At 42.4% G+C, this 14,456-nt stretch overlaps 1 protein-coding gene across 2 annotated transcripts; it reads left to right on the top strand.

The window, feature by feature from the left end:
• Nucleotides 1–197: 197 nt before the first annotated feature.
• Nucleotides 198–14,085, top strand: ndc80 (NDC80 kinetochore complex component). 2 transcript variants are annotated; one of them, XM_030359549.1, is made up of 19 exons: nt 198–275; nt 624–742; nt 3,700–3,798; nt 4,427–4,525; nt 4,929–5,012; nt 5,403–5,529; nt 6,154–6,326; nt 6,896–6,998; nt 7,304–7,411; nt 7,776–7,869; nt 8,046–8,146; nt 9,271–9,415; nt 9,547–9,752; nt 9,887–10,039; nt 10,200–10,289; nt 10,646–10,738; nt 13,241–13,371; nt 13,504–13,606; nt 13,791–14,085. In XM_030359549.1, exons 1-19 carry the CDS (start codon nt 213–215, stop codon nt 13,917–13,919), a joined length of 2,220 nt encoding a protein of 739 aa, XP_030215409.1. In that variant the 5' UTR covers nt 198–212; the 3' UTR covers nt 13,920–14,085. The 2 variants fall into 2 exon arrangements, with proteins under 2 accessions (XP_030215409.1, XP_030215410.1); XM_030359550.1 differs by lacking the exon at nt 3,700–3,798.
• Nucleotides 14,086–14,456: the final 371 nt, after the last annotated feature.

Here is a 14,456-nt window from a genome sequence, read left to right on the forward strand (position 1 = left end):
TGTTACATGTGATGTTCTCTGTTTTTAAAAACAAGAAACAACGTACATCTTATGTTACCGACAATGACTGGAGTGACGGGGGGGGGGGGGTTAAGGGACGTCCTTACTAAGTTGTTTTGCTCCTATTTCAATTTTTTCCATGAAACTGTCATTCAGCTAAATGTGTTATAATTGTGGATTTTACACGGACCAGATGACCACAACACCTGATAATGGCACGACTTTCCGCCTCTACTGCCGTGCAGAATGATGACCAGAACAAGTTCCAATTGGAAGTATGAAAGTGAACATGCTATGGAATGGACAAAATAAGGGATATTTATCTTCGTTTTAATTACGTTGAATTGATATTTATATCAACATCAACATGTTGCAATAGATATTAGAAAGTCGTCGAATGAAATATATTTTCTATTATAAATCGATATTTTATTATAGGCTGCCACTTGGCGGAATAATTTCTTACTGCATATATTAAAATAATAAGCACACGTGTTTCGAACTATTTTACAGGTGGCAAATGGGTCCAGTATTCACAGCCGTATAATAATTTATATAGTCTATAAATCTTGTATCTAATTATATTAACATCGCTCTTTATTTTTATTTCGCTTTGTCACCAGTGCTGCTTTGTCCAAGCCGCTTTCCGTTGGGGCGGAAGTGCTTTGAATACGGCGGTTTGGGCGGTTAATTTGAGTTTCAAAGTCCCGTCAGAAAAGGACCGTACAAACACAATGGAACGGTATGTTTTTAACAGTTGTTTTACACCTAACTAACTAGTGTCTATTGTGTTTGAAAACAATAACTTAGTTAAAAACCTGGCTTATCCTTATTCTACCACGAAACGCTAATGTCTGCCTTTTAACGTCATCTTCGCTAGCCCGTGTATCTAACGTTATCTTGGTTCGCTGATTTTAAGTACAGCATATGCCTTGGTCGTATTAAATACAGCTTATATAAAGATTCGATGTTTTTACAATATCTTTAATCCGTAACGAATAGTCATTTTGGTTTACGATTGACCTTTTTCAAGAGACGCCCTGACATTAAGCGTAACTTAACGTTGCGCCGTAGCAGGAAGCCGGGCTGCAGAAACTACCAACGTTACTACAACTACATTCACTGAATATATCATCTGGCATTAGTGTTTACCTTTTTTAACTTGTTAATGTTGCGCACTCGCCCTCTTTTGTTGCTAAAAAACGTAAATATGGTGGTCTTTAGCTTTATGCGGGTCAGTACCACCACCTAGTGGAAGGTGTGTAGTGGTAATGGTACAGTGGTAGGTGGATGAGAGGACATCCTCGTTTTTCACAATTGTTTCCAAACTAAAGCTGGAACCACCATGCCCACAATTGTTAAAACTTGAAGCTCCCTTGGCAACAACAAATACTAAAAGTCCATGCACAATTCCTTTGAAAACGTTTTTTTTTAAATCAAACGTTTTCACAATTCCTACACAAGCATTGTTTGTTCATGGTAAACCTTGGCCCTGAAATCCTAAACTCTTGTTGGTCTTGCTCACGAGTCCCGACACTCCCCCGGGTCCCCCCCCCCCTGCTCAAACTCAATTGGCCTAACTTTCAATTATGCCAGGGTATCAGAGACCTCATGTGATTTCTACCTAACATTGGATCCATTGTCCAGACTGACAGTCTACAGTCAGCATTCTCTTACAGCAAGATATTTTAGAAACTCCTTGTTTTTAATCTATTTTGGAAAGAATACAAATTGCACTGATAAGGAAAATTTAAAAAACTTCTAAAAATGATCAGTATGACTCATGATGGAACAGGAGGAGTGCGTGCAGCTCGTGTGAGGTCCAACTGAAACTTTTTATTCTGCCCATTTTATTCCATATTATCAAACCATTTTTTTTACCTGACACATTTCAGTTTTTTATATTTATTATTTGGTCATTTTGAGAAAATCCTTAAACAAGTATATCAGAGAGTTAATTTGCCTGGAGAAGGGGGACTTGGTGTAGAGAACCTACAAAACTGCAGTGTTTCTGCTATATGCACCTAGCAGCGGCGGTGCGCCGCTGCTGAATTTCTTTTTTTGAAGGAGAGGAGAGCTTATCTCTTTAAAATACGAATGTTATATTATTTTGCACGACGCAAAATAATATAACATTCCGTGCGCTACGGACGCTGGATATGCGCTTCATATCCAGTTCAATTCACACACTTGTGAGTAAAGCATATAAAAGGAGAGGAGAGCTCCGTCTTATTTCTTTAAAAAACAAATGTTACATTATTTTGCGCTACCGACGCTTCATATCCAGGTCAATTCACACACCTGTGAGTAAAGCATGTCTATAAACGGAGAGGAACTTCCGTAAACTTGGAAATAAATTGGCAGATTCTGAGTTTGCGGTTCAATAGATACTCAGCAGTGTTGGGAACGTTACTTAAAAAAATGAATTAGTTATAGTTAATCACTGCTTTTTCCAAAAAGTAACTGAGTTAGTAACTGAATCACTCTATAATAAAAGTAACTAGTTACCAGGGAAAGTAACTATTTGCGTTACTGCAAAAAAAACAAGTTGCTATCAAAGAATTTGGATTTGGATTTTTTTAAACTGCCCATTCAAGGCCCTGATATAATTCCAACTGAATTTTAATTTGCTTGGTTGCAAAGGCTGTGGAACATCTGCAGAATACCACCGATTTTTTTCCCGTACTCGCCATTTCTGCTGCTTAATCGAATCACTTTGGTGTGTGCGTGGGGCGCGTGTCCTGGCTTGTGTGTAAAACACTGAATCCGATTGGCTACCATGAAAACTGACTGCCTTAGCCAATCATAATCGCTTTTCTCGTTGTTAACCCACCCGGTCTCCTCCCGAACAGTTTGTGTGTGGAGCAAGGGGTGCGTTCGGATTACCCAGTTCAATCAATTCATAGTAACATACAGTAACGGTAACCGCGTTACCTAACTCCGTTCTTTTAAACTGAGTTATTACAAACACTGATCATCAGTGTAACATCGTTTCGACACAATTGACACCTCTAGCTAAATGTAGTAACCTAGAGACCCAGCTACAACATTGTTTTCATCCTAACGAGCCGTCTTTAGGAAACTGTGAAATGCATTGTTCAGGAAACGTCTGCAAAGTGCAAAACTGAACATTTCAATAGCGTCGCCATTATAGACTCTAGAACCCCAAAACGTTTTCCATATAGGCATGGGCTCTTTATGGTCTTACTGCAAGCTTGAGTTTTGAAAAATATATCTACTAATTTTTAAGGAATTTATTTTTTTAGCAAGAATGTCAATATCATTTTTTTTACGCAACAATTTCCGTAGTGTCGCCATTATTGACTCTAGAGCCCCAACACTTGTTCAATAGAGGCATGGCCTCTTTATGGACCTCCTACTACAACCTTTGTGATGGGGAGAGGGGAGGCAGTGGAAGGATGCATTGGTTGGAGGCACAGACCTTTTTGATTGTTGTAGTATTTGTGTTATGTGATGTTTGTTAAATAAATGTAAATAATTGTTTTAAAGATTATACTTGTATTATTTTCAATCTCTCCATATTTCCCCTGCTCATTACTGTGCGCTTTAGCACCAAAAAAAAATTGCGAGTGGAAAAATAAACATTTCACCTCCGCTACTGCAACTCCATCCTAGGGGAAACACTGATCTGTCTAAGTAGCTTAAGCATTTGCCCCTTCCGTATCTCCTGTTAAACAGAGTGAGGAAGAGCAGGGCTAAGGACAGCCGGCTGTCGGAGATGCCCATGCGAGTCGCCGATAACAACAGGATGAGCATGGCTTATACTACGCCCAACAGGTCTGTTCACAATGTAAACATAGGGGTCTTTAGCTTTATGCGGGTCAGTACCGCCACCTAGTGGAAGGAGTGTACTGGTACAGTAGTAGGTGGATGAGAGGACGTCCACGTTTTCACAATTACTACATAAGCATTGTTTGTTCATGGTAAACCCTGGCCCTGAAATCCTAAACTCTTGTTGGTCTTGCTCACGAGTCCCGACCCCCCCCCCTCCTTCCCCCCTGCTCAAACTCAATTGGCTTAACTTTCAATTATGCCAGCGTATCAAAGAGACCTCATGTGATTTCTACCTAACATTGGATCCATTGTCCAGACTGACGGCCTAAAGTCAGCATTCTCTTACAGCAAGATATTTTAGAAACTCCTTGTTTTTAATCTATTTTGGAAAGAATACAAATATTGCACTGATAAGGAAAATTTAAAACGCTTCTAAAAATGATCAGTATGACTCATGATGGAACAGGAGGAGTGCGTGCAGCTCGTGTGAGGTCCAACTCACACTTAAACAAGGATATCAGGGGGTTAATTTGCCTGGAGAGGGGAGACCTGGATTCTGTGTAGAGTACCTCCAAAACTCTGTCTCCACGTAGCTTAAGCATTTGCCCCTTCCTTATCTCCTGTTTCACAGAGGGAGGATGAACAGGGCTCAGAGCAGCCGGCTGTCGGAGATGCCCATGCGAGTCGTCGATAGCAACAGGACGAGCATGGTGTATACTACGCCCAAGAGGTCTGTTCACAATGTAACATTTCACACTGTTATGCACTCTACTATATTGTGCAGTATTGACTCTAGCAATGTCTTAACATGAGGTGGGAAGAGCCATAAGTACATTCGCAACAAATGACTAGCATGTCATGTCACGGTCTAACTACGATGCAAGGGATATTTGTACCTTTTAGAATACTATTCTGTTTTTGTAGTTGTAGTAGATAAAATACATGGTTTACCCTGCCGTCGGTGTGTCAATGTGTATTAACCGATGTAAGTCACTTCGGATATAATTGTAATTGTAATTGTGAATGATCAAATTACATGCAGTTCTTCCACACCCTAGATACCTGTTATGTTGCACAGTGCACTCCCTTTTTACGGACCGTGAAACGTTATGAACGGATATTTTCATCCGTAGTTGCATGCCTTCGTTTGGAAAGCTGAACATCCCCAAGCCTCAGTCTCACACCTCTGAGAGAAGGACCTCCTTTTTTGGGGCCAGGTAAGTTAATGTTTACTGATGTACACATCCATTAATTAGCCTCGGGGTTGCCTGTTATCTATATTGATTAGGGATATAACTTTAGATATTTTATGCATTTTCAGTGATGATGCATAATGTAGATCTCCATTTAGGTCTCAAGCCCTCCATACACAAACAGAATGCAGAATGAATTGATCTCTAGTTGTGATGCAAAGCGTATACGTTTACTGGCACATTAACAAGCAGATTTTGGGTGGAAAAATATGTGGCTGCAAGCAGTTGCACAAAAATGTAAGAAATTGGTCACAAAATAGACGAATAAGGAGGGGAACCACTGAATCGACGTGACCCAATGGGGACAGTGTCGATGCACACTTCATGCAAAGTAAGACTGTACTGTGGACACAGGGCCAGTGGCGCCGGCATGCCTCGCAACAGCTCCATTGGAGGCTTCGGAGGATCAGAGAAGTTAAAAGATGTCCGTCCTCTACATGACAAGGCCTTCGTGCAGCAGTGTGTCAGACAGCTCTCTGAGGTAGGAGCTCCAACCATTTCATCATAGTAACGTTCCCTTTTAGACTCTTAAAACCTTGCATAGTTCAAGGTTATTGTGCCTCCTTTTTTCACTTGGAACACCTTCAAACCAAAACATTTCCTTGGGTGATTTGACTTGTAACTATGACCTAAATGTGAGCCATAAAGTAGGGCTGATCGATTAATCAAATTTTGATCGTGATTTCGATTTTGGCGTCAAACGATCACAAAATTATCAAAATCAAGTTTTTTCGATTTTAATGTTTTAAAGAAAGGGCAGAACAGGTGGATACATATCTGTATATCATTTTTGATTGGAACATTTTCTTTGGACATTTCTAACCAGTCCTCAGTTACAAAAAAAAAATCTGAATAAATACATGTTTTCAAACTAAAAAATAATCGTTTAATAATCTTGATTTCAATATTGACCAAAATAATCATGATTATGATGTTTCCCATAATCAAGCAGCCCTACCATAAAGTTATGTTGCGGGTTGAAATGTACAACCGTGCCAAGGATATGTAGCCTTCCCTGCAATGAATGTCATTGACTTGAGGAAGGCCCTTTGCCTTTCCTTGTCCAGCTCCTGGTTGCATTATCGATCCCTTTTCTCTGTTCTAGTTCCTGTCAGAAAATGGGTTCCTGGGCTCTGTGTCCACCAAAATGCTCCAGTCTCCTTCCACCAAAGAGTTTCTAAAGATGTTTGAGTTCATCTACAGCCAGCTTGACAACACCTTCCAATTGCCCACTTCCAAAGTTGAGGAGGAGGTTCCGCGCCTCCTGAAAGACATGGGGTAACGTCTTACTAATTTTGTATTGCAAGTATATTTTATGTGTTGTAACAGGTCGGGGTGTGGTGGCATAACAATCCTACGCAAATTCTGTAGGCAAAGTGTCCCCTCGGGACAAAGGCATTTATTTGAAAATGTAACAAAATATATAATTTTTTAAACAAACTTAAAACCTTAGTACTCTCTCTCTTGCCGGGCTGTTTACTGGTCACTGAATGGGTCAGGTGTCCCTGCTCCTCCGTGTTCTAAATACATACGTGTTCCGTCGGGCCCTTTTCTCTGCTCCTGCTTGGGCTCATTAAGTTAAAACGTTGCCGGTGTGAAGGATAGGGAATTAGGCTGCATTCCTCTCGGTGTCCACTGGGTGCAGCCCAAAGGAATCAATCTCGCAAACACGCAGCATTCTAATTCTATCTCCATGTAATTCGAGATGCTATAAAGTTTGTATAGCCCTAGTCTTTGGCAATTTTTTTTTTTTATTAACAACATATCAACAACGTTCTTCCCATCAATATACGATTCTAACCTGACCATCTGGTCTCTCCTGCTTTTTTTTCTATTTGGGGTTAAAGGTATCCGTTTGCCATTTCGAAGAGCTCCATGTATTCGGTGGGGGCCCCACACACCTGGCCCCTGGTCCTGGGGGCCCTCATTTGGCTCATTGACACTGTCAAGGTACCGATGGTCATTTGTTAAACTATGTGTAACATGGCTGTAGTAGTATACAGTGGGAAATGTTGTTCATGGTAAGGCAGAAGTGTGTGTGTGTGTGTGTGTGTGTGTGTGTGTGTGTGTGTGTGTGTGTGTGTGTGTGTGTGTGTGTGTGTGTGTGTGTGTGTGTGTGTGTGTGTGTGTGTGTGTGTGTGTGTGTGGAGTTCTGGGTTCAACCCCCAGTGTTTACAGTTATCCACAGTAGGCATATTTACGCTTTCTATCCACCCTACTAGTGAAGGGTCTCTAAAAGTGTGTGTGTGTGTCAGATCTACTGGTGTATGAGCAGGGAAGAGCTTCTGTTCAGTGATTTCTCAGACGACATGAACATCGACGACGGCCAAATGAATATTGAGGACGGGCCAGAGTACAACAAGGTACCCTTCTTCCATCTTGATCTTTAACCTAGTAGTACGAGTAGCAGGTGTAGTTTACCACAACTGTTTGTTATAAAAGTTAACAATGGACAGAGATTAACCATCTAAACCTATAATTATTTGCGCAGCATTAGAGGGCAGACATTTCTTGTTTTTTCATAACTATAACTACACCATTAAAGTAGTAGTTAGTCCACCCTCACTGTTTCCTCCGTTTGTCCTGTGTTTAACAGCTTCATACACTTTTATATAAACACATCACAGAAGTGTTCACCCACACGTCTTGAGAACCAAACGGAACAGTGTTCAAATGTGTGGCGTCTCCTGCCTTACAGTCTCTCATACTCTCGGTTTGTGTGCAAAGATGTTCCTGGACTACACAGTTGAGACGTATGGAAAGTACCTGCAGGGCGCGGACACTTTCGAGGACGAGGACGAGGTCCACTTCCACAAACTGAGTAAGAACTCACTGTAGCACACTGGAAAACTGTTTTAACATAACTTTGACCCATGTTTTTAAATCAATATATTCATCTTTCAAGGAATTGGTAGAATTCTTCTTCGTCCTTCATCTGTATTTCTGTATTTAATGATGAGTGTAAGTGGTATGTCATATTTGTGCGTGTGTCCACAGAGGCCCTTTACAACGTGGATGAGGTGCAGTTGGCATCCCTGGACGACATATTCAGGAAGCTCAGCGACAAGGTGGCGCAGCTGGAGAGTGAGAGACAAGCGGTGAGCCGACCCTCCACATTCAGTCCACATGATGTTGTTTATTCACTCTAGTGACCCCCTCTGGTCGAAATGGAAGATCTGCTAGTGGTTGTGTACACTGGCACATTTTCCCAGGTGTTCAACCACACTCAGTTTATTAATCTTTTTTAAGTTGTTTGAGTCACTTTTTCTTTATTTCTCACTGTTCGAGCGATTAATGCATCACTACAAATTGCAGTGCAAATCAAACCTGTTGCACCACGATGCATACTATTATAATAATATTAAAGTCATATGATATAATATAGTGTAATCATCTAATATCATAAATAGTCAAACTTTAATGGTTTCTCCTTCTCCCCACATGTGTAATTAGTTCCTGCAGCTGATCAACATAGCAACATTGTTGTAGCCTACTTTTAGTTTGCTCACAGGAACATTTTTCTAAAAAGAAACGGTCTTAAAAAATAGATGAATTAAATAATGCTCCAAATGCATACCGAGACACACAAACTTATCATAATTGCCCTCACCCGCACACTGCCATTCGCTACACTTTTAAACACTTGGATAACGTACGAGGTCATTATAAATGAATCATCTAAACACATAGGATTTTTAGGTGAAGGGGTGGAGCATTAGCACGTCTTGACTGGCTATATGTGGTTGAGGGGGGAATACATCTGTCTTTTTTTCCACCACGATTCTTATTTGAAAATACTGTATACTTGGGACCTAAATGATTTCAATAGTTCACGTTCTCACACTTACAAAGTGTGAGAGTGTGAGCCCCGCCTCAGAACAAATAAACAGCTGCAGCAGTGTTTTTTTTTTTTTTTTTTTCTCTCACATCACGTCCCTCCTGAAGAACTCTGGTGCCCCGTAGGGGAGGTGCGGCCCACATTTTGAAAACCCCTTGTTAACATGATCTAGTTTGCTTCGATTTCTTCATCATCGTAACATGCCAGATTGTAAAAGGACCTTTTTAGAGACATTATTTCACATTATTTTGTCTGTGTCCCAAGTGCCTATCCCAAGCCCTGATAGAGGGTGACTACAAACGTTTTTTAGGGGTGTGTGTGTGTGTGTGTGTGTGTGTGCAGTGTTGACCAGCCCCCTCTCCTCCATCGCTCTCACTGGTCTAGGACCCCCTGATGAGCAAGAGGATACAGAAGATGGAGTTGCAGGCGGACCTCAAGAAGCTCCAGAGCTTCCGGAGCAGCATGGAGGCCCTAAAGTCCTCGATGGAGGCCAAGGCTTTAGAGGTCACAGATGAGCAGGAGGCCGCAGGTTACAGACACTCTATGCAGGATTTTATGCCAAATCATTGTTATTGGCTAAAACTATTTCTTTCATGATGAGTCATAACATGACGTGTGGCTTAAGTGGTTTCTCGCGCTATTTTTATTTATTTTCGCCAGGCCACCAACTGGAGTCCCTGAAGCAGGAGCAGGAACGCCTGCAGGTCGTGCTGAAGAACCAGAAGTTCACCCCGGCGGACGTGGAGCGCATAAACCGGGAGAAGAACGAGCTGCAGCAGACCATCTCCAGCCTCAGCAAGAGCCTGGAGGAGGCCGAGCAGCACATGTGGAACGAGGAGATCGCCGTGATCAAGGCCAAGGAGAAGGTGTGCCCACGTTACCGCTGAAACCACCACTAGCCCCACCGCGAGGCCTTTCACCCACAAACTCCACATCATCTCTGGAAACGCCAAGCACTACAACTTAGTTAGAATGCTTCCTGTGTTTCTGTGTCTTCCAGGCAGAGCTGAAGCTCACTGAGTACCATAAACTTGCTCGTAAGCTGAAGCTCATTCCAGCATCGGCTGAGAACGCCTGCGGCCACGACTATGAGATCAGGGCCAACTTGGAGATCGGGCCCTCAACCATGGTCCAGTACAAAACGCAGGTCATGGTAAGGAAAATCTATTGTGACTATATAGGGTATGCTATAAATCATTCTTCATGCTATATTCCTATTATGTGTCAATGAATTGACAAGGAGTGAACTCGAAAGTTTTATAGGGTATTCTTTTACTTACAAACTGTACTTGGGGGCGGCGGGGTTTGTCCAGGTACGTCTGCGGGACCTGATTGGTAACGTGGAGGAGGAGGCCAGCCAACTGACCAATCAAAAGCTCAGTGTGGAGGAATCGATCGAGCAGGTAACACACTAACCTGGTCTTGCAACCTACCGATACTGGACAGTTCCTTATTTATTCATTCTTGGTTAAATACATTTCATGCCTCCATATCAGTCCATAGCCAGATCATGGTGACACTTTTATCTGAAGTGCCTTAATATGAATTCAGATACTACTCAAGGATGCTTACGAGTAGGCTGTGAGTAGTCATTGGTTCAAACCAAAAAGCTTCCATCTAGGACTGGAACACTAACCACTCCGCTTAAATTATACATTTTGATTTCTGTCTAGCCCTCCCAGAACATTTCAAATGATTGTATGTTTGATAGAATGTTGTTCTGTATTATAGATGGTGAGTTATAATGTCTGTGTTTTAGGTGAACTGCAACCTCTTGGACAAGTCAAATGACCTTAAACAGCTCAGGGAGAACATCCGCAAGCTGGACCAGCAAGTGGAGCAGGACATGGAGGTACGGGGAGCACTCACTTGAGTCAGTGACAGACTTTTAGCCTCTGCCTCATCAAAGAATCAGAAATGCAAGTACCGGTGTAGACACCCACAGTATAGGTAGGAGAAGAATTTGGCCTTTACTTTGTACAGATAATATATTCAATGTAATGGGAAAATAAACAAAAAAGTAGTTGTGCAAACGTGTGCTAGAGTAAAAGATAAGAAAATAGTTTAGTCCAAAATCAGTTTGTAGTCATTTCTTTTAACATCTTGACTGGTTAGGTTAGGTGAAGATACCCTGCGTTCGACAAGTTAAGTGAGGAAGTAAGATAGTGTATTGAAATAAGCAAAATCTTTATAGCAGTAAATGTAGTTTGAAAGTTGCTTTTTGAATGTTGGAAATATATCAGCTATTCACACTCCAACTTACAGCCATCTGCAGCACTCGATAGGTCCATATTTATACACAATAGGCGAATTACAAATGACCCGTACCTAAGCAATAGCCTAGCTAAAATCAAATCATACCGGAGACTTTTCACATTAAAAATGTCCTTTATGGATATAACATTGAAAATGCTGTTTGAGTGTATCCCGCTAGCTCTACCCCAGTGAGCAGCAGGTCAAACACATGGCCTGAGGAGCTTATATACCATATCCAGTTAAACAGACTTTCTATGTGTATATACAGAGGGGCACAGAACTTTTTTAGTGAGTTACTCAGGTGAATACCAGGAGATGGTGTTTGGTACGCATCCCCAAACATAGCCCCACATGTAACATCTGATCTTATGAAGCTTACCCAGTTTCACAAAGGAAATTCCATTTTCAATAGACAACTTCTTAAGCACAGCAGTGTTTTTTGCTCCACCTATTTTTATTAAACTTCACAGCTTGACCACGGAGCGTTTCAATATCTCCCAGTAAGGAACGTTGCAATCAGCTGATTTTGCACAGTTCTCCAGTGTGTCCGCAGTGCACAGCGCACATGAGCACACACTTCACTGCGCTTATCATTCGTTTCGAGCTACGGCACATCTTGCCTTGGGGCCACTTTTCGAGAAAAAACATTTTTCTTCTGCTCCGGCTCCGATTGCCTTTTCTTTGCAGGTGGCGAACACCAAAGTATCTGCTCAATGTATTTAGTTTTTTAATTTCTTTCGATCTCCCGTTAGTCACGCAAAAGAGTTATAGTGACACAAGTGACGTTGCGTATCCCTGATTATGGGCGTGCATGCGTACTTGCGTATCAGTTATGTGCACCCTTGTGTATATATCAGTGGCGGCTGGTGGTTTTTAAAGTGAGGTAGGAAGGACTGCGCGCTTGGTTGCCATTGGCCTGCTTGCACTGTTGGTGTATGGTGGCATAAGAATGTGAGACTCGAGTTGTTTCAGGGTGTTTTGGTGAACTACAAAATAGCAGGGAGGGAGTTATGTGAACAAAATGTATACAAAGCCACCAGGGGCATCACTGTAATTTCATAAGGAAAGGATGCAAAGCATATTAGTCAAATCAGGCCTACGATTGATTTGTAAAAGTAAATCAAAAAATCTGGGCCTATCATTGGGCCTATTTTTGCCCTCACTGACTGAAGTTATTTAGCTATGTTTATTTCCAGTTACAATTGCTTGTAATGCTACCAGTAAGTCATGCGTACCTAGCAAACCATGTAGCACTCACAACACTGACGTTGCCATTACTTCTGGTGACCTTGATTTTGGAAAGTGGTCTACCTCTTTCTTTGGTCGCTAACTTAGCACTGTAACTGAATGAATGGAATGCTTTTTGTAATAAGACGTTCACAATGTCCTCCGTTTCCAATGTTTCCATTGTGCATTTAGGATCTCGTTATCGCAGATTTCACTTGCTCTGCGTCTCTCAGACTGAGCACCGCGGCAATGCAGACCGGGTTTGCTATCGACATCGTTGCCAGATTGGGCAGATTTCCCGCCCAATGATAATCTTTCCAGCCTAACATGGTTAAAAGTAGCCCAATTGGTGGGGAAATCTGACCAATCTGGCAACAATGCTCAACATCCAGGGATCCTGCTTATATTGGTTCATAGCGCAGACGGATAGATTTTTGCGCGAATCAGACCCCTTAAGGTCCCACCCACTCAGAGGAGGATTTTCCTCCTCTCTCCCATTGAAACCCATGTTATCCACCGGCCGCCAGTACTTTCGGGAAAATGAATGGGAGTCAACGTAGGCGGAGGGAGGACGTTCCTCCCTGAAGTAATTGTCAATAGGCGATAGGGGGTGCTAATGTCCCTTTACCCAGGGAAACGAACATTATATATTCAAAGGCAATAAAGTAGTCATATTTAAGGGCATTAATTCATTACAATAGTCTGGGCAATCTACATTTTTTATTCTCAACAATGTTAGGGAGGATCTTCCTCCCTCTCCTCAATGGAGAAGCCTCCACTGGTATATATACATACATAGATGCATACGACTGACAGACTAAAGTAAAACAATGGGGTAGAATGACCTCTGACCCTGGGCGACCTCTTGTAGGAGGTGGCGCGAGATGAGCAGAAGTGGGCCGAGGAGCTGGAGTCACTGGAGAACCACCGGAAACTTCTGGAGAAGAACGTCAACATCGGCCACGACAAGGCCGTGCGAGAGCTCAAGGCCGCGCAACAACAGTACGTCCGTCCGTCTGTCTGTCTGTCCGTCTGTCTGTCTGTCTGTCTGTCTGTCTGTCTGTGTACATCGTCCCCCCCCTCTCACTCACTCCCTGGGTGCTAATACTGACTGGTGGCGGTCTGGTCCCCCAGGTACCACCTGGTGCTCCAGGAGACCAATGAGGAGAGGAGGTCGGTGGCCAACCACCTGACCTCAGCCATCTCCATCGCTGCAGAACACCTGGACATGGTAGAGGTAAGAGCGCCGCTACAACGGAGCGTTTCCTCTCCTCAGTCGGAGAGGAACCCTTTATCTATGCACTCGCTTTGAAAGAATAATGGCCGAATGCCGACACCAGAACCATTGCTTTAATACTTGCGTTCTATGTTTTGATATCGAGTTCTGGCGTTTAACCCGGCTGTTGTTTTTGAATGCACAGAGCTGTCTGGAGGAGCTGAACGACAAAGTGAAGCGTGCGCTCAGCAAGGCCACGGAGGAGGACACGGCTGAGCTGAGGAGACTGCAGGACATGAGCAAGGCCTTCATAGCCAAGGCTCAAAGCTTGTAGACGGAGGGAGGGGGCTCGCCCACGGCCGTTTACCACTTGTATCATATTTCCTTCTTTGCCTTGATATTTTTTGGGGTTCTTTCTATTGTCGGCTCCATGTAATTACTGTTTTATCTAATTTGGTATGTTCCATACCGTTAACATTAAAACTCTTTTAAAAATACAATCCACACTTTCAGTTTATTTATTATTATATGAAATATAATAATTATTATATTTACTTGCTAACAACTTGCTTACATGTTGTGAAGGGGAAGTGCCTTCTTTATCGTTTATAATCTAAAGACATTTGTAAAAAGAAAGATTGAACCCAATTGTGGTTTGGATATTCACCACTAGATGGCATCGTCCTCGACGGACTCGGTCAGATGGAGCGCCTGAGACACGTCCATGATTGAGACTCGTCTTGTCGGGTGAAGTCAGGACTCAAATCGTCTTCACCCACATTCCAATGGTTTGAGGCAAACTAGCCAAGGTACAACGCAATAGGCTACACGAAAAAACGACAATTCTGAGGATAGGATATTGTGTTGTCTT

Source organism: Gadus morhua, chromosome 6, assembly GCF_902167405.1.
Source record: "Gadus morhua chromosome 6, gadMor3.0, whole genome shotgun sequence".
NCBI lineage: Eukaryota > Metazoa > Chordata > Actinopteri > Gadiformes > Gadidae > Gadus > Gadus morhua.